The sequence below is a fragment of the Salvelinus alpinus genome, chromosome 5 (assembly GCF_045679555.1).
Source record: "Salvelinus alpinus chromosome 5, SLU_Salpinus.1, whole genome shotgun sequence".
Classification (NCBI taxonomy): domain Eukaryota; kingdom Metazoa; phylum Chordata; class Actinopteri; order Salmoniformes; family Salmonidae; genus Salvelinus; species Salvelinus alpinus.
Window position 1 is genome coordinate 64,373,722 of NC_092090.1, and position 24,864 is coordinate 64,398,585.

Sequence of the window (24,864 nt, forward strand, 5' to 3'; positions counted from 1 at the left end):
ACAAATTCAATTCTAATTCTATTCCATCCCTGTAAATTCCATTTAATACAATTATTTGAATTCTGAGATAATTCAATTCCTCTCAATTCCAATGTTAGGTAATTCCAATAATTCATTCCCCGATTCAATATTATCCCCAGAACTTCTACAAATTAAAATTAAAATTAAATTCCCTCAGGCTTTCAGGCTGATCTGTTCAGACAGCCTAGCTGTACTGGAAATATAGAAATACAAGTTGAAATTACTTAAACAAATCATGTAGTCAACTTTTGATACTGCATTAATTATATTAACTGGGACATATACAAATATTGAATTAAATTAAATTAAATTACAAAGATTAAATGTTTTTACAATTCTAATTCAAACAGTCTAATTACAATTCAATTCCAATTGTGTAAATTGACGATTGTTGAAATTCGAATTGAATTCAATGTACATTCTCCACTTCATGAGTGAAATCAAGAATTTAATTGGAATTTCAAATGAAATTGGAATTGACCCCAACCCTGCTATATAGTGCAATACTTTTGACCAGAGCAGTAATGGGCCTTGATAAAAAAAAAAGTAGTGCACTATAAAGGGAATAGGGTACCAATTGGGACATTGCTCGTGTCTTACCTGTTAGGAAGTTCTCTGACACAGGCACACTAGTCATCTCTCCCCTCTTGGCCATGAGAGACACCTCATACTCTGTGTCAGGGTTCAGGCTGCCCAGGTGGTACTGTGTGTCGCTGGAGGACAGCTCCACTGTGTTCCTGTCTGAGGGGTTGTCGTTGGGCCCGTAGGTCACGCTCACCCCGTCCACTATGGCCACCGGCAGAAACCAGGTCACCAGCGCTGTGGTGTCCGTTACGTCACGCACATCCACCTCTCTGGGCGAATCGATCTCTGCAGAGAGAGGAGGCCAGAAAAGGGGGTGGGGTGAACACAGGGTGCTATTCCCTATATAGAGCACTACTTTTGACTAGAGCCCTATGGTACCGGCTCAAAAGTAGTCCACTATATAGGGAATACGGTGCTATTTTGGTCGAATCCCATTTAATAAGCATTTAGTAAGCATTCATAAGGTTCGTAGGCCAAAGAAGGGGGTTTGGTTGTTAAATTAAGGCAGGTTGCCTATTTAGGAATGCACTGGGCAAGGGAGGAAGTGGTACTGGGTGCAGGTGCCCAGGTAAGACAACAAGGATCGGGCAGAGAGACTTGGAATCCAGGTTAGAGAGTGTGTGCTCTCATCAGAACCTTTGCTACAGGGTTGAATATGAATAGTGAGAGCATGTACTACCAATAACAGTTTGAAAACACTGCATTTTCTAGTATGCATCCATGCATGCGGTTGTTCATGTAAGTACACATCAAAACCTGGAGCATGAAAGGCACTTTCCCTACAGTGTGATGGAATTGATTTGTCACTTTCAGCAACTTCAGGAAAGTCAAACCTTCTGCAAAAGGGAGATAAGACATGGAACCTGCATTGGAGCTTAACACAGATTTAACCCCCAATGAGACTGGCTGTGTGCTTGTGCGCGTGTGTGTGCGTGCAAATGTGCGGTTGTGATTGTCTCCTAAGTGGTGCCTCCATCCCACACACATACACACCGTGGGGGGAGGGGAAGGGGAGAGTGAGGGGGGGATGGGATCACTCCATGCAATTAGACCCCCAGAATGCAAATCCCACTACAGTATGTCAATGTGTGTTAATGGCAGACATAAAGAAGCCTTGAGTGACATGGAGATATAGGGGACCCCATCCCAGTGCTGCTGTGTGTGTGTGTGTGTGTGTGTGTGTGTGTGTGTGTGTGTGTGTGTGTGTGTGTGTGTGTGTGTGTGTGTGTGTGTGTGTGTGTGTGTGTGTGTGTGTGTGTGTGTGTGTGTGTGTGTGTGTGTGTGTGTGTGTGTGTGTGTGTGTGTGTGTGTGTGTGTGTGTGCGTATGTGTGTGTGTGTGTGTGCGTATGTGCGTATGCTTAACACCACCCAGTATGGTGCTCAGGTTCCATTGTTATAGACTTCACACACGTTGTAAATGCTAGTCCTATAGTGACAGTCAATGCGTTAACTTACAAAGTACCCTCCGATCCTACAGAGGAGGTCTATAAGAGGAGAATGTCAGGTGGCTAATGGCTTCTCCTTGCCTTGCTCCGTTTACTCTGGCAAACCGGGGGTAGTTATCAAACCATAAATAAGCAGAGAGAGTCTGACCTTGCTTTGGGATGGAGGTGAGGCCATAAAGGTTAGTAGAGAACCTTGTGAAGAACATTTTCTTCAGCATATTGAAATGGCCTTATTCTGATTGGTTGTAACAGAACTCTCTGGGGCAGGGTCAAAAGCTCACACTCTGTTCAGATCCCATTTCAGTGCTGGAATGTTCCACAAAGCTTTAAAAATATATATATATAATAAAACACCATTCTCGATGACTACCAGTCTTGAATGTGTTGGTGGTGCAGTGTATTTTAACCTCCCCTCGAGCCACCTAAAAATAGCTTGGCTGGTGAGAGGGTTGGTGGGAACCAAGCTGGCAGTTGGAGTATAGTTTCAACCCCAAAACCTGTAGTTATATTGATCACAAACCCAAAGTACTTCTCACTGATACAAGCCATTAGCCTTGATAGCAGCACCCTGATGGAAATATTATTTCCTCATAACTGTTAAACCTTCCAAGGGGGTAGTGATGGCTTTTTACTGCCTCTAGTAAATCAAGACGATGATATGAAAAGTAATGAGCTAATCACTCAATGTTGGAACTTCAGGATGCCTTGGACCGACTGTCCGACTGCATCCTAAATTGTACCCTGTCGCCTACATAGTGCACTACTAGTCCCATAGGACCCTGGTCAAAAGTAGCGCACTACATAGGAAATAAGGTCGCATTTAGGACACAATCTCAGAGCTGCAGCAGAGGGGATATTCAAGAAATCTATTGGATCAAGGTGACAATGTGTTTCTGTGTGTAACTTTGACAGCTGAAAGCCGCGTCTGAGTCTGTCTGTATTGATGGAAATCATATTTAAAAATGTATGCAGCAGGTCAGAATGGCGTAAGAGGGGTTTATGGCTTATTCCCATGCAAATATGTCATGAATACAAGCATTACAGTAGACTTGATGCTGGCAGGTCCCTGTGTGAAGCTCTCCATATTTGAATTAGTTATTTACCTGTAATTGTGTGTAGCCCGCATTGGCAGGTATGAAAAAAAATCTAATTCTGAATGAATTCTGAACATTTAATTCAAAGCTTCTTCAGAGATAAGACATTCAAGCCTTGAGGCATTAAATCAAAGGCCTACTGTATATATGATTCTGTAAACCTTGGGTATCACAGTGCCACCAAGTGCATATACTTGGGGGGGGGGGGGGGGGGGGGGGGTTATTTGCCTGGAGGAGTAAATTGTTGTCCTGTAAACAAATGGATGTACACTCACTTGTGAAAACGTTCTTGCGTGCTGGGGGTCCGCTGGAGTTGTTCTTCACCACCTCCAGTTTGACCTCGTACTCCTGACCAGGTCCCAGCCCAGACTGCTCAAACATGGTGTCAGGGCTGCCCAGGGAGTTCAGAATTTCCCCGTTCTCCTCTTTCTGCCGACACCAAACAACACCAATCATTAAAATTATATGGCATGGTTCATAATGGCACAGTTCCCCTTGGGGATTAATAAAGTACCTATCTATCTAGTGTATCTATCATTACCCACCTCAAAGGCAAGCTTAGGCTTAGGCAGCTTCCCAAAATAGCACCATATTCACTTTACAGTGCACTACTTTTGACCAGGGCCAATTGGGCTCAGGTCAAAAGTAGTGCACTATATAGGGAGTAGGGAGCCATTTGGGGCAGAAACACTTGGTGTGGGAATAGGTCAGCCACATCATACTCAGGGGTCCTGTCTGTGATGGTGGAACTATAGTAGAGTGTGTGGAGCTGAATGTAATGAACTGTGGCTTTCATGTCCTAGGACTATTTCTCATAGGCTTTTGAAAAGAAAAAAAGCTTTAAGAAACAATAATCATTCTGTGCCTCATGGCTGCAGTACATGGCCATTAGAGCTGTCAATAGAAGCCTCGCAGAACATTTAGTCACATTTGAACTTAGAGACTTTAAGAAAACAGTCTTTGGATACCGTCTCGGCTAAACTATTTTCCATGAAATACTAACCCTGTTTCACATAATCACCCTCCCAAATGGCACCCTACACCCTATTCCCTATATAGTGCACTACTTTTGACCAGGACCCATAGACCTATAGGGCTCTGGTCAACAGTAGTGCACTATATAGAGAATTATGTGCCATTTGGGACGCAGACACATAGCTAGGGCAATTACTGAAGCTTGGAGTGGGTGTCTGTCCTGTTTTGGGGCGTATATGGTTTCTTCCACAGGGAAACAGGGATAATGATAGGCTGTGGGCTTCTGAAGATCTCAACCTCCTCCTTGTGGAATAGGTAGAGAGAGCTCCATTAACAACATGCAATGCACCATGGGAGACAGGAGAGGGGCGTGCTGCCCACTCACACTGTTTCTGAAGATGAATGGTCTACTGTTGCTAACTCACAGTGTTTTTGAAGATGAGGCATCTACTGTTGCTAACTCACAGTGTTTCTGAAGATGAGGGATCCACTGTTGCTAATTCACAGTGTTTCTGAAGATGAGGGATCCACTGTTGCTAATTCACAGTGTTTCTGAAGATGAGGGATCTACTGTTGCTAAATCACGGTGTTTCTGAAGATGAGGCATCTACTGTTGCTAACTCACAGTGTTTCTGAAGATGAGGGATCCACTGTTGCTAATTCACAGTGTTTCTGAAGATGAGGGATCTACTGTTGCTAACTCACAGTGTTTCTGAAGATGAGGGATCCACTATTGCTAACGCAGTGTTTCTGAAGATGAGGGATCCACTATTGCTAACGCAGTGTTTCTGAAGATGAGGGATCCACTGTTGCTAACGCAGTGTTTCTGAAGATGAGGGATCCACTGTTGCTAACTCACAGTGTTTCTGAAGATGAGGTTCCAGCCATCAAAGGGGATGTCCAAAGGGTCCCACTGAACCTCTACTGCAGTCTCCCTCACTGATGTGAACTTGAGTCCCTCAGGCTCAGGGAGATCTAAGGGGATGAGACGGACAAATAAGACCATATTTGATGTTCTGTTTACTTAACCCTCAGGACACACAGCACATGGCTACATCTCAAATGGCACCCTATTCCCTATACAGTACACTGATTAGACCAGAGCCAGCCCTATGGGCGCTGGTCAAGGTAGTCCACTATAAGGGATAGGGCGCCATTGAGACGCAGACATGGACTCACAGCCAGCTGGTTCCAATAACGGGTAGATTAAGGGCAACATTGAAAAACTGCACCATCCCAGGTACAAATTAGTGATTTAATGAAATTACATTGGCAACAGATTTTCGCATTAGCCCTGTAATCAATTTGTTGATATTAAAAGTTACATTGGATTTTTATTGACTGCCCTTAATGAATGGCATTTTTGCATTACCCCATAGCAGTCAGGCATCAAAGGTTAAGGTTGTACGGTGTCCATATTAGGACAGTCTCAGTCAGACTTTAGTCAGCCTTATCATGAGTGCCTGCTGAGACAAAGAATGTCCAAATGTGGGCACCGTAGAGGTGTCTTATGGCCCTGGGGTGAATTTTACCCTAGGTACAGATCTAGGAACGGCTTCCCCTCCCCAAATCCTAACCTTAACCATTAGTGGGGAAAATGCTAAACTGACCCAAGGTCAGCATCTTGGGTCAAAGTTACGCTACTCCTGACTTACGTGTTGCCACCCTGGCACTGACAGGGACACTCCTCTTGTTGTTGAGGACAGCGAAGACACTGATCAGGTACTCCACACCAGGCTCCAGCTCACTGATGGTGGCAGTCTTCTTGTCCCCAGGCACACGCATGTCCAGCTCCAGGCCTCCAAGTGCGGTTGGCACATAGGTGACCAGGTACTCTGACACCTGCATCTCGTTAACCCAGGAGAGGTCCACTGTCTCCTGGGTGACCTCTAGCACTGTCAGGTCCTTGGGTGGAGACACTGGAGAGACACAAAACAACAACATGTTAGGGGACATATTCATCTTTTTAGAAGTGATAATTGTTTTTTTGTTGCAGGGAAATTAAAATGTCAAGATAGGCTAAGTTAATATTTTTTTGTATGAAACTTACAGCAACACAACTACAGTTCAATAGAGGGTGGGCTTCAACAGTATAATTTGACATTTTTCTCTGATCTGAGTTATTTTGCGGCTACTAATGACCTAACTTCAACCAAATCATCAATTCTCCATGATGAAGCCAACAGCCTTGGAAAACTTCAATCCATATGTCATCATTCGACAACCACATTAAACTGCAATATTATTAATTTAAAGGAATATAAACAATGTTGTGAGGCCAGACACATTAGCACTTCAATGAATGTCATCTTGTGGAAATGTTCCTTAAAAATATCAGCCAACATAAACAAATGACATCACATCAAACAATACTCTCGTCAACCAAAGGAACTCTCTTTCTCCTATATAGTGCACTACTATTTACCAGAGCGTATTGGCCCTAGTCAAATATAGTCAGTGGTGGAAAAAGTATCCAATTGTCATACTTGAGTAAAAGTAAAGATACCTTAACAGAAAATGACTCAAATAAAAGTGAAAGTCACCCAGTAAAATACTACTTGAGTAAAAGTCTAAAAGTATTTGATTTTAAATCTACTTAAGTATCACAAGTAAATGTAATTTCAAAAATATACTTAAGTATCAAAAGTAAAAGTATTGATAATTTCATATTCCTTTTTAATGTAGATTTTTTATGTACAGATAGTTGGGCACACTCCAACACTCAGACATAATTTACAAATTAAGCATTTGTGTTTAGTGAGTCTGCCAAATCAGAGGCAGTAGGGATGACCATGGATGTTATCTTGATAAGTGTGTGAATTTGACCATTCTCCTGTCCTGTTAAGCATTCAAAATGTAACGAGTACTTTTGGGTGTCAGGGAAAATGTATGGAGTAATGTAGTGGAGTAAAATAAAAAGTTGTCAAAAATATAAATAGTAAAGTAAAGTACAGATATCCCCCAAAAAAACTACGTAAGTATTTTTGCTTAAGTATTTTACACCCCTGAACATAGTGCACTATAAAGGGAATAGGGTGCCATTTGGGACGCAGCCTGTGTCTCTTACCCTCAGAGCAGTCTTCTCCGATGAAGCCTTCGTTACACAGACACACTCCGTTCATACATTTCCCCTGGTCCTCGCAGTCTCCTGGACAGGTCAGCAGAGAACAGTCCAGGCCCTGGAATCCCTCGAAGCACACACACTTCCCGTCCACGCAGTAACCCCTCTCCAGGCAGTTATTGGGACACGTCTTCTCATTGCAGTCCTCCCCAGCAAAGCCCTGGTTGCACACACACTGGCCATTGACACAGTGGCCACGGTTCAGACAGTTGTTGGGACAAGTCAGCTCGCTGCATTCTTTGCCTGTGAAGCCCACAAAGCACACACACTTGCCGTCAACACACTCGCCGTGTCCCAGGCAGTCTTTGGGGCAGGTCTTGATGCTGCAGTCATCCCCCGCGAAGCCTTTACTGCACACACATTCTCCGTTCACACAGCTCCCTTGGTTCAGACACTTCATAGGGCAGGAGATTTCAGAACAGTCCTCGCCCTCGAATCCTGCATTGCAGACACACTCTCCATTGACACACTGGCCTCTGTTGCTGCAGTTGTCTGGGCAGGACAAAATGGAACAGTCCACTCCCTCGAAGCCTGGGTCGCAGATGCACCTCCCGTTGAAACAGTGGCCTCTCTCAGTACAATCGTTGGGGCAGGTGAGCTTGGAGCAGTCTTCCCCGCTGTAGCCGGAGTGACACACACACTGGCCGTTGACGCACACCCCGCGGTTGTTACAGTTGCTGGGGCAGATAGGCTCCCCACAGTCCACTCCGGTAAAGCCCTCCTCGCAGAAGCAGGTTCCGTTGATGCAGCGGCCGCGGTCGTAGCAGTCGTTGGGACAGATGAGCTCGGAGCAGTCGTAGCCCGTCCACGGCTCGTCACACACACACTCATCGTCCACGCAGCGGCCACGCCCCAGGCAGTTGTTCAGGCAGTTGGTCTGGGAGCAGTCGTTCCCTGTGAAGCCTTCCTCACAGATACACATGGCGTCGATGCACTCCCCGTTGTCCCCACAGTCCACCTGACACAGCTCCATACTGCAGTCATCTCCATCGAAGCCCTCGAAGCAGACACACTTGCCGTCGATGCAGCGCCCCTGGTCCTGGCAGAAGTTGGGGCACTCAGGCTCGGTGCAGTTGGGTCCCTTCCAGCCGGGCTCACACACACAGCTGCAGGTCTCAGTGCTGAAGTTACCACGGCCGTTACAGTAAGGCTTGGTGGCCACCTCACCTGAGGAAACATGGAGGGAGCAACACAAAATTCAATTTAGGTAATTATAATAGTAAAAGTTCTATCACAAATACTATGCAAAAAGACAAAGACAAGTCTGAATAGGGGTTATTGATCTTTAGAAGAATTAAGACCAATCTAAAGATGTTATCTATGTCGAAACTACAACTAACTGCCCCGAGAGCAGTGTTTCCAAATCCTGGTCCTTTTGTTTTTGTCATAGCACTAACATACGTTATTCAATTAATCAACTCATTATCAAAACCTTTCGTTGAATCAGGTGTGTCAGGACCAAGATAGGGAAACACTGGCCTAGAGTGTCTGTAGACCGACTGTACTATACTGTACCTGTAATCTGAGCTCCACAGCAGCTGGTTCCACTGCCACACTGTTCTCTGAGGCTGGACAGCTCAGACTCCAGCATCTCCAACCTGCTCAGGATGTCCTTCATGTCGTGCATGTGGTTGTCACAGCCGCACGCCTGCTTGGGAATGTTGATGCGGTGGGTGAACACGATCTGGTTCTCCCCGTCCACCGTGTGCTCCAGGTGCTCTGTGGTCTGCATGTTCGACTGGACTGGACTTCGTTTGGGCTTGATCTCGGTTCCTCCGGGGCTCTCCACATCTACGGAACACAGGGAGCTGGAGGGGACATTGATGTTGTAGATGTGGTTGAAGATCACTGGCTGGTCAGGGTGGGGCAGGGTCATGTTCTCAGAGGGGTCTCTCAGGGTCTCTCTGCGGTGGCGGATGATCTTCTTGACCAGGCCAGCGCTGGAGAGCTGGAGCAACACGGTCACGGTCACACAGCCTAGGAGCAGGCCTTTCATCACCATGGTGACCAGGTCCTGTCACGTCCTGCTGGGAGAGCTCGTGATCTGTCAGGAGAATGGAGTCGTTCTATCTGTGAGATGGCGAAGATGCCCTTGTATCCTAGAATCAAAGGAAAAAAGAAAGCCTCGTGTGAATCGAAGCAGAAGGTTCAGATAAACTGTATGTAAGAGAGAGTAGGGAAAATAATAGGAGAGAGATTGTAGAACAGTTGCTACTTTATCTATTTATAAAATATTGAATGCACAATCTCAACCCACTCTCAATTCTCAAGTTATGAAACTCATTGTTCATCTTGACATTTCTAGTTTGCCCTTACTAGCCAGTATGGATCCGACAGTGACCAACACACAACAGCCTGATTCACTTCAGACCATGTGGCTACAGTGAAATGTCAAAGTATCCTACCAAAAACAATTAACATTCCACAGTCTCATTTAACAAAATACCTCCTCCAATACATGATCCTGTTGCTGCCTGTCTGTCTGTCTGCCTGTCCTGCCTAGTTATCTCCTTGCCTGCCTGCACCCCATCTCAACCCCCCTGCTCACAGTGGAGGAGACAGACATTTTCTCTGAGGACCAACACTGCAGGGGCAATTACTGCAGGGGTGGCGAGTTGTGACCTTGAGTGCTGCGGGATTTTATTCTCTGTCCGGGTTTCTCATGACAGGCTGCCATGAACAGCAGGCAACACCTGCATGTGGGGAGTGGGGAAAATGGAACTAACCTTCTCCCTCCCCTTCCCGATGCCCCAGACCACAACCCAAGCTGACAGATTAAAAACGGTGAGGGGGAGACCATCTGCAGGGTTCCGGCTAGCCCTGCAGCGCACCGCGCGGGGTTGGCCGGGTGTTCAGGGCTGCATCCCAAATGGCACCCTATTCCCTTTATAGTGGCACTACTTTTAGTGCACTGACTAGCCCTGGGCTCTGGTCAAAAGTAGTGGTTGAAAGTAGTGCAGTGTAAAGGGAATAGGGTGCCATTTGGGATGGTCTCCAGATGAACATTCAGTTCAATTTGGTAACATGATTCTTTCCACACCAAAAGTTACTGGGCTGTTTCTCTAGGCTCCCGAGACATGTTGCTTCTTTTAAGAGTAACGGTCTGCTGGGAAATGTGCTGAGATTGAGTTATGGTTTGGAGACTGGCAGTAAAACCTTGTGGTCTATCCTTTGATCTTGTTGTTACATAAAAAATGCATGTTAGTGAAAATATGCCCCTCTGTGGGCAACAGAGCTTGAACGTGGCGCATACATTACATGTTCTTTATCAACACAAGAACAAGTCTTGACATATGGATGGGGTATGTAAAGACAATGCTGAACAATCAGGAATTAAGTAACTATTAAGTAACTTTGTGTAAGTTAAGAGTGACATACAATTCAACACGTTTTTTTACCTTCTCATTATTGGTCAGTATAAAGGGGAGGGTAAATACACATTTAACGATTTCCTGCCTTCAAAAAAGAGGTCTTCCCCCCCTAGCTAATTACACAGTAACTTTTCTGCACTTTGTCAAAATGCTGACCTCATCTATTTGGTGTTTCTCACCTTCAGTAAGAACAGATACACAGGTTACTCAAAAAGTAGGATTGCTTTCAGCAAGTCAAAAGAAAATGTTCTCCATATGTTCCAAAAAGAGACCATTGTTGCGACTCAACACCAATTCAACATTAACTAGACATGAGCCCCTAGACATGTTCCGTACGGGTACGTCCCAAAGGGCACTCTATTCCCTATATAGTGCACTTCTTCTGACCTGGTCAAAAGTAGTGCACTGTATAGGGAATAGGGTGGCCTTTGGGACTCAGCCATGGATATATAATGGCGGGAGTTCCATTATCGTGGGGTGATGAAAAGGGGGTTACCGCCTTGCCGCAGACAGGGTCAGAGTGACACAGAATATACTAACGGTGTGCAGCGAATCATAAATCTTCTCTACACACAGAGAGCGGGAGCCTGACAGCCAGGACAGCCACTGGCACAGGGAGGTCATGAGCAGTAGCTCCTGTGATGTGAGGAGCCGCTGCTCTGCTGCTCTCTGCTCTCTGCTCAGTCTCCTGAACCTGCGCTGACGTGTGATTAGGCTGTCTGACAGATGAGCTCCAGTCCCAGGGATAGAGCGAATGGGATCCCACGGCTGATCTCAGCTTCAGCAGCCAGCCCCTGATTAGACAGACAGGGATGAGTGCCTCCGTGATGGACGCACAGTAAGAGCAGTAATGTAGCCTGCTGATGGGAGCGCTGAGATCTGGGCCCTCGGGGGCACGAAAAAGCTACCCCCCACCTCACAGGCATACCCGCATACACGCAGGCACACACACACACGCAGGCACACACACACGCAGGCAGGCAGGCACACACACACACACACACACACACACACACACACACACACACACACACACACACACACACACACACACACACACACACACACACACACACACACACACACACACACACACACACACACACACACACACACACACACACACACACACACACACACACACACACACACACACACACACACACACACACACTTGCTCCGCTGTGCCTGAGCATCGCAAACCAGGGATTAAATCAACAAAATAGTCAGAAAATTGCTTTGAGTTGCTGCTAGGGTTTTAGTTCTGGGCGGATGGTTGGCTTTCTCACTTTGGAGGCTGGCTGGCTTCTCTCCACATGGAACACTTAGGGAACCAACCCTCTCTGAGAGAGCAAACTAGTCTTTGTGTGAGGCATTATTTAGCGAATCTGTGGCTTTGGCGAAATAAGTGGAAAGGAACCAAACTTGTATTTCTCAAATATCTATAGACAGTAGTCTAATATATCAACTACTTGCAACCGTAATTTGATATGCTGCAAAGGTTATTATTAGATGATCATTTAAATACACCAGACAATTCTAGCCTTTTTTCCACCATGGGAACAGAGAAAACAGCCTCCCCTCCTGGACTTACGTCAGCAGACCCCTGTGGCCATGGCACTATGCTAATGCAGCTGGTCGCTGGCACACTCACTCGGACTTGACACAATTTGACTGCTGCTACTTTGTAATTCTCTCACTTTTATTTTACTCTATTGTTAGCTTCTCAGACCGCAACAAAGCCAGTTGGCTGCCATGTGGCCAATGTGTGGGGGATTTTACCAGGGGAACAAGAACCTGCTGGCTGGCACACATATTTAGTGCAAGTGATCTAAATTAGCCCAGTATTGTATGAGTGGTACTGAGCCGGCAACACTTCAGTTTTATACCCACCACACACAGAGGATAGCTGGGAATGGTTTCAAACAAAGTCCCTTCTTCAAAAGCCTCTAATTTAAAACGAATGCTAATTTAAAACTTTGCTGTATTGACCATTCATCTGAGGCAACAATAATGCCTGTTAGAGATTATAGAACAAGGTTTTCCCCCAACAAACATATGCAAAAGTTTGGATTGGTTAGATAAATGAATGAGATACAGTAAATCTCAAAACAATGACGTCAGCATTGGTCTCTGATCATACAGTATTGGTGATGGGGATTACAGTTATAAGAAATAGTGGAAAATGTGATAGTGCTAACTAAATTGACATGATTTTGATTGATCAAATCAGGATGATCCTGCACAAAATCTACATTACGAGAATCTAGAAATCAATATCAAACTGATGAACAGTTTTACCATGTGGGTGTGAATTCAATAAGCATTCTTCTTCATTTTGTATGGAAAAGAAGAGACTGTGTGAGACAGAATTGAGACCCTGCAGAGATTAAAGCCTACTCTGTTGGTAAAGTGGTGTTATTTCCTCTATATAAACCACGTTTCCATCCACAGTTTTCATCCGAGTAGAATCATACCGTATAAAAATGTATCACGACAGCTGTGATGGAAACGGGTAGGTTCGGTACATCTCCCTCCCATACTCTACCTTCCTGACTTTCTCAGTAGTGTCATGTAAAGACCATGGCACTGTGTTATCCGACTCCAAACAATGCAAGCGAAGATCCCCCCTTACCATTACAGTACCAAATGTTCTTTCTTTCTCTGATAAATACTCCTTTCGTCTCTCCGCTGTGTGTTGCATTTGGAGTCTTGGAGGATCTTAATCCTTCAGTAAATCAAGTGAATGCACTTATTTAACACAAAGCAGAAGGAAGAGGATCAGGGTGGAATATAGGGAGTTAGCAAGAGGGAAAACCCGGACACTTCTACAGCCCATTTAAATCCATATAAGCTACAGTGGTGTATACCAATATTTGATTTCATTCCAAATGGCACTCTATTCCCTTTATAGTGCATTACTTTTGACCAGGGCCTCAGGTCAAAAGAAGTGCACTATATAGGGAATAGGCTCAAGTTTTGACTTGTGTTAAGATTTGCGCTGTAAATGTTCAATCGCTTAGCATCGCTGCTACCATTTCTCACGTTCACCTCTAGTTTCAGGGGGAATAAACACAGAAATATTTTGTCAATGATTGGTTTTCCAGTGGTACCATGTCTTTTTTTCTTTCCTTCTCCCATCTTTCAGACACTCAGGGCCGGCCCTAGCTTTTTGGGGGCCCTAGGCGAGATTTGGTTGGGAGCCCCCCCCCCCCTATGGGACGGACATAACATTTAGCAATCTTAAAACTAATTTCATGCAATTCTACTCTCGTTTTGCCATGGGGCAGAGAGAAAGTAAGTTGAGACCCTGACTGAGTTCCAAAAAAATATATATCCTATGTCGTATATGCCCAGGGCCGGCCCTGCAGACACTGGAAGTTTTGAATTCAATTGGTTCTGGAGGAGCACTTCGAGATTGATGAGAGGGAGCTTTCAGCCCTTCAAGGATTTCAGACGTCACATGCAGAAGCCAGGATTTCTTTCAAACTCAGCCCAGCCTGGCCCCCATGCTGGCAAACTTAATCATCACTGTAGTCTACCTTTACTAATACCCACTGTGCCATATGGTGCAGCCAAGATAAATCACTAGCAAACACCACTGTTCACCATGCACAGTGCAGGCTGTCACTGTGTAGCCCGTTTGGTGAAAAATGATGACTATCGATAGAGCAGGAAGGAAGGCAACGATCATTCTGCACAGCAGGCACGTGTTTTATGACTTAAATGCAAGCTAATACAGATCATGATAGTTTGCTAATGATAAATAGAAGATATGCCTGTGGGATGGAGTATAAGGGAAGCCTTCGCATGGCTGGAGCGTACTACTGTCTAGTATCAGTAAGATAAACTCCACAACAAACAAACTGAATATTGAAGCAGATTGGCCCACTTGATGTGTAAAAACTGTAAATATTCAATGACTTCTTCAACCGACCAACTCCCCAGACTGTACATCCCCAGTATGTTAAACAGGGGAATGTGGAAAAGCATGCTTTTCTTTTCATTTCTGTAGAAGTCATCAAGCTTGCCCTAGTTTTGTAGGTCACCCATGACAACAACGAGCTTTCCTTCTTTGCCACACACTCTTCTTTAATCTGGGTCGCTCGTGAGGAGATGAATGAAAAGTTATTGTCTGGAGGATCTTTTCACCTTGAGAGACGCCATACAAAATGTCTGGGTGGATGGACCAGGCTCAATGACCAGGAAATGTTGCTCCGTCAAACAAAAATAAAACATACCAAACTAAGAGCATCCATTCATTGCAAAGCCAAAAATAAATCGGCTAATAAGTAACTCTCTCATCACATGTCAAGATTCATCTCTGAAGAGAAGCTCCTCAATAAGGCGGGGTCCCACTGGCTGATATTGAAATGATTTATATGCACATAAATCATAATCAAACGCCTGCAAGTTGAAAGGGGTTCTACTTATGTCCTCTTCGCGAGCAGTTAAAGTATTGATTTGTTTCAATCCCCACCAAGGTCACAATCAGAGAGAGAGAGAGAGAGAGAGAGAAATAGAGAGAGTGAGAGAGAGAGAGAGAGAGAGAGAGAGAGAGAGAGAGAGAGAGAGAGAGAGAGAGAATATATACAATACAATAAATACAATAAACAAAATCATGAACCAATCAAAGGACTCATATTTACAACATTGGAAAAACGAAACAAAATCCCAAAGCCGACTAAATTGCTATCTGACCCTAAACAGAGAATATGAATTGGCTGAATATCTCTACTCTGTCAGAGATACGAAGCAGAGACAGATTCTTACCAAGTACAGGCTGAGTGACCACCGATTGGCAATAGAAACCGGCAGACATAAAAAGACATGGCTACCCAAAGAGGAGCGTGTATGTGGTCACTGCACGACAGGGGAGGTAGAAACAGAGATGCACTTTCTCCTTTACTGTGATAAATATTCCTCACCAAGAGATTCATTATTCACAGAAATGACTACATTTATTCCAAATTTTAACTTATTAAACCCAGAGGAAAAACTAAAAATACTCATGGGCGAAGGAGCAATGGCTCCTCTTGCAGCCAAATATGTATTTGCCTGCCATAGCCTGAGAGACACTGAATAATAACATCTGCATAGTAAGCAGTAACTTATTTATTATGACTGTTATTGTTATTACTGTTATTGTTATTAGTATTATTATTGTTGTTTATCATTCCAAATAGTAATGGTATGGGTGGTAATGGTAATGATAGCAGTTTAATGATGGTGGTGGTGGTAGTGGTGCATTACACCATACATTACATTCGACTATTGACTGTTACCATTTTATTGTTACTATTTTTATATTTAATTTTGTATTATTATTTACTGCCATTCTATATTATTATTTGTCATTGTTTTAATTGTATTACAATGTATATTGTATACATTGTTGCTTTGGCAATATTAACACAAGTAGCTGAGGACAGCACTATGGCTGTGAGTTATAATCATCAAACACAAAAATGTATTTCCAGGACAACTCATAACATGGATTGACTGCAAAGAGAGAGACATGGGATCGATTGTAAACTTCAGCCCTCTGTTGCGTTGTTGCTGCTCCTCAAAAGGTTTTTTTAAAGTTATCACCTTTGCAACATTGGAAGACTGTCCTCTCTGTCTCAACCTATCATACAGTGCACGACCTGTGCTGATGTGGCACAGGGTTGAGGATGCCCCAGGAATTCATATTTGATAACACAGCAGATGAAGCAGTCAATCAATCTCATCTTATCTGTCCAAAGGGAGGGGAGGAAGGCACCGCATACTGTAGAGCAGGGCTGGGCAAACCTTTTCACTCGAGGGCCACATCGGGATTTTGAAATTCAACGGAGGGACGCATTTTTTGGGGGACCAATTTGTTTGTTAAAATCAATTTGCCGGGGCCTCGCTGACATGGTTGCCAGGTGTACAATGTTTCTTCCGACACATTGGTGCAGTTGGCTTCCGGGTTAAGTGGGCATTGTGTCAAAAACCAGTGCGGCTTGGCTGGGTTGTTTTTCGGAGGACGCACGGCTCTCGACCGCCTCTCCCGAGTCCGTACGGGAGTTGCAGCGATGGGACAAGACTATAACTACCAATTGGTTACCATGAAATTGGGAGAAAAAGGTTATCATTTTTTTTTATTATTCTTTTTTTGTAAATGTATTGCGTGCTGGATTAAAGTGTCGTACTTTGCCCCCCCCTTGCCTTAGAGGGATGAGGCTAACTGATGGGACTGACTGTGCTCATGACCTACAACCCTATAGGAGCCTCAAATGGCACCTAATTCCCTATATGGTGCTCTAGTTTTAAACAGAGCCCTATTGGAGTTGGTCAAAAGTAGTGTACTACATAGGGAATAGGGTGCCATTTGGGACGCACACTGTAACACAGTCCACTGCCTCCAAACAAGTCCTCTTAGTCTAGTCTGCTAGTGGACGACTGGACGCCGACGCCCCTTAGCCATTTATTTTGTCTGGCCTGGACACCCTTCAAAGGGCAGTCGGTCGTGGCAGGTCAGGTTTGGGTTCGCTGATTGGATTGTTTTGAGCAGTCATAATAAACACACAAAATACACTTCCATTTGTACAGATGAAAGGCCTGGTGGGTCACAACACTGAAACTGACCTTGGCTGGTTATCATGTCTGGCTGTTGGACAAGTCACAGTATTTCCCTACTGTGTAAATTTACATGGTGACAACTTTAGTTGAATAATTGCAGAAATGCAATTAAATCCCACAAGATTAACTTTAAGAAACTTAAAATTGTAGGCGACTCTCTTTTAATATGCTGGCTTTCAAAAGTAAGGGGAAAACACTCCAAGAAGCGAGAATATGAAATCAATTATGTGTTGCAATGTTTTGATTACTTCCCCTCTTGGCATATAGCTTATCAATTTCCCTCTTATGGGAAAAGCATAAAATTACACAAAATGAAAATGAAATCGAAATATAGTCTTTTTTTTCTTTATTTTAGATGAATTGGTTTGGTTTCATATAAATTAAGGCCCATGTTATTGGTCCTCCATGACCCTGGTGTATCTGATGGCACACATAGCGCGGGAGTGGGGGGTTGGTGTGTTCACGTCTGATAAGACAGGCCGGGGGTGGAGGACTGTGATACCAGCACAAACACTTATCTCGCAGCACTATGCTACGTCCCAAATGGCACCCGATTCCCTATATAGTCCACTACTTTGACTAGAGCCCTATGGGGCCCGGTCAAAAGCACTGCACTATATAGGGAATAGGGTGCCATTTGGGACGAAGCCAATACACTGCAGTGAGATCACTTTGCCAAGGGTGAACAGTATCACCCTGACGGAACCACAAGGTTGCTCTGGAGCCCTCCTACCTTATCTGACTGTTACAAAAATAAACACACATTTATTTAACAGAAAAGCCATTTCCAAATCTGACATTGAGATACAAAGACAAAGTATGATACTGTGAATGCACATGGGAGGGGAATGCCTTGGCAGATAACTGAAGATTCAATTCCATTTTATGATGTCAAGATTTCGCTCATCTCTGGACAGTGAGCCCATCAATATTCTTTACTGCTGCATGGCCCAACGTACAGTAGGTCTGTCTCACGCTGCTCTTATAGCCCAGTCCAGCTGGAGAGGATAGATACTAGTCATTGTTCATGAGCTCTTTTTTACATGTTAAGGACTGGTGACCTCCTGTTTATTAGTCTAACCTCATCTGCTGCCTTTACAGAACATCTAATCACTCATTCTTCTAGACGGTCTTAACAACCTAACCCTCCGTTCATTCATCCCACTTCCTTTCCCTTAGTTTGAACAATTACAATACAAATCTGCTTGTGTTGAACTGTATTCCAACTATGTCGTAATGTGGTGAAAAGGTATCTTATTGAGGCTGGCTGATAAACTTTCCAAGTAACCGACACCTTCCGTCTCAGGTCACCAAATCTAGCTGCAAGACGAACTCGACTGAGATCTGATTGCAGTACTATAACAAGAGACCTAGGAGCTGTGTGGGTTTCATATTAGTTACCTCTAGAGAGTGATTTTTTACTTAATTGCCTACACATACAAAAGTGACACTAGGATCAGAGTGAAGGGGGAAAAAATCGGGCAGCATGATCCAATTCCTTCACAGACATGAAGACAGAAAATACCTCAGCTCGGCTCTTTAGTGGCTTTATAGACCAATAACTTTCTACTTCCTGGTCTGTGGTAGGCACAAGGCAGGAACAATCTGGGTGTTCATGTTTACTTGGGAGAGGAAACTATCTATCAACTGTGGACAGAGAATTCCTTTTCCTGGAGAGGGAGCACCATGTCGTCTGGGGAGCGTCTCGTGGTGCTGCTCTCAGACAGAGGAGAGGACAGCTTCCTCTGTCCTTGGTCCTAGTTCCTCCCTCGTAAGCTGCACTGGCAGCAGTCCAGTATTTCCAATATGGCAAATGTGTTAACAATGTACAGCAGACAACTTGATGAAAAGGTATAGAGTAATACAAATGTTGTGCATTTCCATGATGCCCTCTTCATTCACTTGCAAATTAATGGAAGGGATGTTCAGGTTATTCAAGGACATCCAAAGTACTGTAGACTATCTTTTCAGGTCTGAAAAGAGGCAGATTCTTCACAGCATTGAGAGGTTTTATGACTTTCTCCAACCCTTTTCTCTAACAGGAAGGAGAGGTTTTCCCACTCGGAAATCAAGGCAGGAATGTTGGCTGTGATATGAGGACATCTGTTTGTCCTTGTCTGCATGTCGATAAGGGCTGAAAGTGTGTCGCGTGTCCTAATGGGGAAGTACTACCATCCATTCACACACTTGTATGAGCTGTATAACCCCACCCCGGGAACATTATGCTATGGTGGGTGCATTCCAATATGTGGGGTCACTGGTGAAGGCAAAGAGTCACAGCCGTGTTATTAGCCACGTGTTCATCTCTTGGACGCCTCCAATGCAGCGACTATGTTGGTAACACAGAGGCCCCGGAACACAGACAGGCTGTGTCCCAGGGCTCTGGTCAACAGTAGTGCACTATTTAGGGAATAGGGTGTCATGTGGGACGCACAAACCGGCTGCCAGTGCTTCCCCTCCACTCAGCTCACACATTAGCATCAGAGGAGCATTAAAAACCATCTGGGATTTCTGCACTTTAAGACATTGGATTCTTTTGAGAGAATCTTTGTGTCTTTGTTCCCGTGGTGATGACTAATCTGTCGGGAGCTTTTTGTCTCAGAGGGGTCGTAACCATCAGGGGCCAATTCTGGGAGTGACATAGGAAAGAGGCCTTTTATAAGGCTTAACACATGCGTATGTGTCACTCTCAAATGTGTTCAGCAAATATAACATGAGAACAAAGCACAAATACAAAGCATGATACTACAGAGGTCAATTTACTGGATTGAAGGCTTAGTCCGTGTGTACATGAAGCAAATAGGTCCTCTCAAAGAGATAGATTGATGGTATTCATTCATTGTCAATGGTGGGATTTCATGAGTCACAGGAACTCAAACTACTACAAGCACAAACAGTTACTTCTTCACTCCAGAAAGGTTTTGGTCTTGCAGTCAAGCTCCACATTGTGGGCTTTGTGTTCCAAGGTACTGGGATCTGATTAAATCTCTGTGTTGTAGGTAGGCTAACATCTGGCAGACAGACATGCCCTACTGCCAGCGGCTGGGATATACAAGGTGATATGCACAACTTCCTTATCAGAAATACAAACACACATTTACCAACCTGGAATAGTCGAAATGAACCGCAGCAGGTCATTATCTAGTAATTACTTAACATCATTAAATTCAATCAATGAGACATATGCAGAAATGTAATTATGTCATACAGTCACAGTGAGAGCAATGACTGTGCAAAGAGACACAGAGGGCGAGAGAGAGACGGAAGAGAGACAGGGAGAGAGGGAGCGAGAGAAAGAGAAATAGAGAGCGAGGCACTGGGGGGAGGGGGACGGGGGGGGTTTAAAATAGAGATTGCAGTTGTTTAGTCCAGCAAAAAAAATCCCCATTTGGTCCTGAGACTCATCCAAACTCAACTCATTTGCTATCCTTCCCTCTCCTCATGAGCATGTACAGACACACCTCTTCAGGTCATTATGAATACCACAATCACCACCAGAGGAGCTAAGTGGGTGAACATGTAAAAACAGTTAACATCTCCAAGTGCGTCGATTATGAAGCGTGGGGTGTTAGAGAATACACCTGTCCAAACAAAGGACATTTCCCCACTCATCTCTGGCACTGGGTGTCACTGTCAATGGATCCTCCCTCTGCACATAGCAATAGCGTCATAAAACATTCAAACCCCAAGCCTGAGCAACCACCGAAGGCAAGCAGTCGGCACTAAAACACGACCGATCTGACACTGGCTGTACACACGTCAAGTATATGATAAAGTGGTTGACAGAGGAAAACCTACATTAAAGTGTCATATGTCTTAGCTCACGGCGATAGAATGAAACCCACACAAATAAACCAAGATAACTCATGTCAAAAATAATCCCACAAGCATTGGAATCGTGTGTGGGAAAAGTTCAATATCGGCCAATTAGGTACTGAATATCGTTGTGTTGCATGGGTTGAGCCTGCTTCAAGCGTTATTTACCCAGCAATGTTTAAAAGATTAGATGAGGTGTAAGTATTACATTGTATCTCCCCCTAATGTCGCAATTACCATCCAACAGACACAACCCTGGTATCCTGGGGGTCTCGTCCTTCACTGCAACCCACATCTCCATACATACACACACACACACACACACAGCGCCCCAAAATACACAGAGCACACCACACAAATATCTCCACACACAGCGTACACACACACACACGCACGCACACACACACAAACACAACCCCATACCCATCCTCTCCTCCACTCTCAGTCATCACAGTCACAGGGGTGTAATCTCTTTGTGGGACGTTATCGACAAACCCCCCAATAAGCTCCTTACATCCCTAATTTCTCTCTCTGAGCGTGCTGATATATGACATCTGTGAGGAGTGAGGACCACGTGCACACACACACACACACGCGCTGAACAGCGTGAGCAGTACATTGCTATAGGCTAGAGGGAGGGAGTCGGCGGAGCTGCCAGCTTGTACTGCGTACCGACCGTACAGTGAGAGAACCTGGAGAAAGGAGAAAGAGTAGAGAGAGCAGAGAGAGCAGAGAGAGCAGAGAGAGCAGAGAGAGCAGAGAGAGTAGAGAGAACAGGGCGAGAGTACAGAGAGCAACTCTAATGCACAGCATCTGTCTGTCTTCCGGGCTACAGAAGCCCGCTGTCTGCTGGCACACATTTAGTAGATTTACAGAGGGCTGGACAGACTCAGATCTGGCAGGCTGCAGCAGGCAGCACCCACGGAAACAACCATACCCCCCTATCTGTACTCCTAACACAACCCGAGCCGACCGCCACTGAACACAACACCTTGCAGAATTATTCAGTAGTTAGCTGATGTCTTGGATCCCTTAATTTACACATTTTCCTCTGTTCAGGTAAGAGCTAACCTCATCCTCAGGCTCTAAAGAGAGAGAGCCGGATGGTGGAGGAGATTAGGTAAGAGCTAAATAGTAGAAGCATGTCAAAAATGTGGTGAACAACATCCTTCATAAACTGTAATGGGCACCTTTGAACATGTACAGTCAATTTACTGTCAGTAATTATGGAACAAAACCTTGCCGGTCTCAGAAGTGTCTGCTTGTTAAATAACAATGAAGGTAAGCAATAAAAGATCCCACTTCGATTGATGAAATCAATCTAATTACAATCCACAGTTTACTATTTCAAAATATGTTATGACAATAAACAGCAATTTCTCTGATGTATCTATACATTGATATCTACATATTTTGCAATAAATACATCATTTCCTGTGAAGACTTAGAAACCAAAATCATTAAATTGATAGTATTTTCCAATTTGATAATATTAATACAAATCCACAGTCACAGTCACACTAACAATAGCCTTAAATGATCTGATTACACAACATCTAGACATCAGCATTCATTCTATTTCAAACAGAGCATCAAAGTGTTGCAGACAGGTAAAGACAGGAGCAGCTTACCTTCTACTGAATTCACAGAATCTCTCCACTGGAGCTAAATCAATGTAGTAGAGAGTTGGGCTCAAATAAAACAAATGTTCTTGTGGGTCTGTGTCTTTGCCTTCTAAATCAATGACAGTTATGTCATTTTCCTCTCTTTCTCTCAGTCACTCTATTCCTGCCACCTAGAGAGCCAGCCTGCTGATGCTGTAGCCAGTGAGAGGGGAGAAAGAGAGAGAGAGAGCAGCCAGGAGATCTAGGAAGAGAGAGAGAGAGCAGCCAGGAGATCTAGGGACTGAGTGAAAGAGAGACGGAGGGAGAATTCCCTTTCTCTTAAACAGTAGACTCTGCGGTCAGACCCCACTCCTACCTAGCGCTCTTAAATACCCCCCCACCCCTCTTACTGGAAGCTGAGGAGTTGAAATGGGATGCCTCAAGGCTGGCTCCTGCTCGCTCACAGTACAGAGAGGGAGAAAGAGAAAGGGACGGAGTAGACGAAGTAGACGGGGGGAGGGGGGGGGGGCATATTAGCCACAAAGTAAAGCAGCCAATGAGAAAAAAATGAGTGAATGCAGGGCCACATTAATATACAATTTTAGACTTGAATATAAAAGAGAAAAGCAGCTAGTGACTGCCTCTGCTTTATGATGATGATAATAATGGTGGTGGTGATGGTAATGATGGTAATGATGATTATGATGATGCCAATCAGATCTTTGTCCTCCTATCCCTTCTCATCGACTACCTTCCCCAAGTATACCAGGAGACTGAAACCTCATACATGACATCATACAGAACAGAGCGAGCCTGCTCTCCCTACAGCGCTCCACCAACCACACAGCCCTTGATTAGTGCGTGTTTAGATACGGCCTGCGTACCAAATGCCACCCTATTCCCTTTATAGTGCACTGCTTTTGACCAGGACCCACAGGGACCTCCATCCCTCTGGTCTACACCCAGGTCTGGGGTGAATGTAACACTTCCCTCTTTAGGATCCACTACAAGTACGCCGGTAGAGCAGAACCCAGTGGATGCTGGTAGCAATTACCAGCCGTGAGCTGTGCTGCACTGAGCATTTAGTGTAAACAGACAGCCCCACTTCAAATAAACACAGGAACAACCAACGAGGACGAGGCAGGACCCAGCCAGAGCCAAAGCCATACTGCTCCCAGGCAGTGTCCCCTAATTCCCAGGGACTTCAAAAGGGGAAGGGCATCAAAGATATTTCAGAAGAGCCAGATTATCCAGCATGGAGAATGGAGTGACCCGGCCTGCAGACTAATCGGGGGCTACAAAGGCTATGGTGCTGATGATGGTCGTGGTGCATGGGGGGGGGGGCTTACCTTGTGGAACGTTTCAAGAAACCCTTTGACAAACGTTTTTATCAACCCCCATTAGCTTTCTTCTCCTCAATATATCATGAAATAGAGCTGCTGTGACAGAAAAACCTTGTCAAAATGTGGCATATTCTAATGGTGCCAGTCTCTGGATGTTCTCTGTATAAAACAATCTGAAAATGGAAACACTTTCCATGTCTTCCTTCCTCTCTATGGCTGAATAACACAGGGTGTGTCCCAAACGGCACCCTATTACCTTAATAGTGCACTACTTTTGAGCAGGGCCCATGTGTCTCTGTTCAAAAGAAGTGCACTATATAGGGAATAGGGTGCAGTTTGGGATGCATAGGCAGTGATAAGTATGCCTGGTGTGTGAGGCAAGGGACGTAGCGGTGTGTGGTGAGGGGAGACAGAGAGAGAGGTTTTCTCAGCAGGGGACATGATCCCCTCCGTGTTATTGAGAGCCAGTGACCAGTCAGATAGAAAATATCCCCCTAAACCCATACAAAACACAATGGCACATACTGTAGCTTGGCCGTTGGGTAATAAAGCATATTCCATGACTCGAGTGGCCTGATTAATTTTGCTTTGGCTCCCCTGAGGGTAAAAGGGAAAGAGGATCTAGTCTATAGATTTCTAGTTGTGTTAACAATCAGTGCTTAGGTTATAATCAACGCCATCATTAACTATAGGATGAAAAGAGGCTGTGGAGCCATGTCTAAGTATAGCACCTGTTTTAAATGAGTATGTCTGTACACGCAGAGAGACCCTACGTTCCTGTGGAACACGTACTGCGACTCTCCATCTGTTCCTCTTCTCACCTTCCTGTCGCACTCCACTTCTCTCTCTCGTTCACCGCAGCGCAGTCAGGGAGGAGAGGGA

General features: G+C 44.7%; 1 protein-coding gene across 4 annotated transcripts in view; it reads right to left on the reverse strand.

Moving 5' to 3' along the window:
• tncb (tenascin Cb) overlaps positions 1 to 24,864 on the reverse strand; it is a 108,628-nt gene that overhangs the window by 29,311 nt on the left and 54,453 nt on the right. For 3 of the 4 annotated variants that reach the window (XM_071402687.1, XM_071402686.1, XM_071402684.1), the window contains exons 1-7: positions 22,667 to 23,107; positions 8,758 to 9,341; positions 7,189 to 8,409; positions 5,777 to 6,040; positions 4,981 to 5,096; positions 3,422 to 3,575; positions 622 to 891 (exon numbers count right to left, since the gene is read on the reverse strand). In XM_071402687.1, coding sequence (XP_071258788.1) covers positions 622 to 891; positions 3,422 to 3,575; positions 4,981 to 5,096; positions 5,777 to 6,040; positions 7,189 to 8,409; positions 8,758 to 9,244 — 2,512 coding nt within the window. In that variant the 5' untranslated portion in view covers positions 9,245 to 9,341; positions 22,667 to 23,107. Of the gene's footprint in view, positions 1 to 621; positions 892 to 3,421; positions 3,576 to 4,980; positions 5,097 to 5,776; positions 6,041 to 7,188; positions 8,410 to 8,757; positions 9,342 to 22,666; positions 23,108 to 24,864 lie in introns of those variants that run through there. The other variant, XM_071402685.1, reaches the window with a different exon arrangement.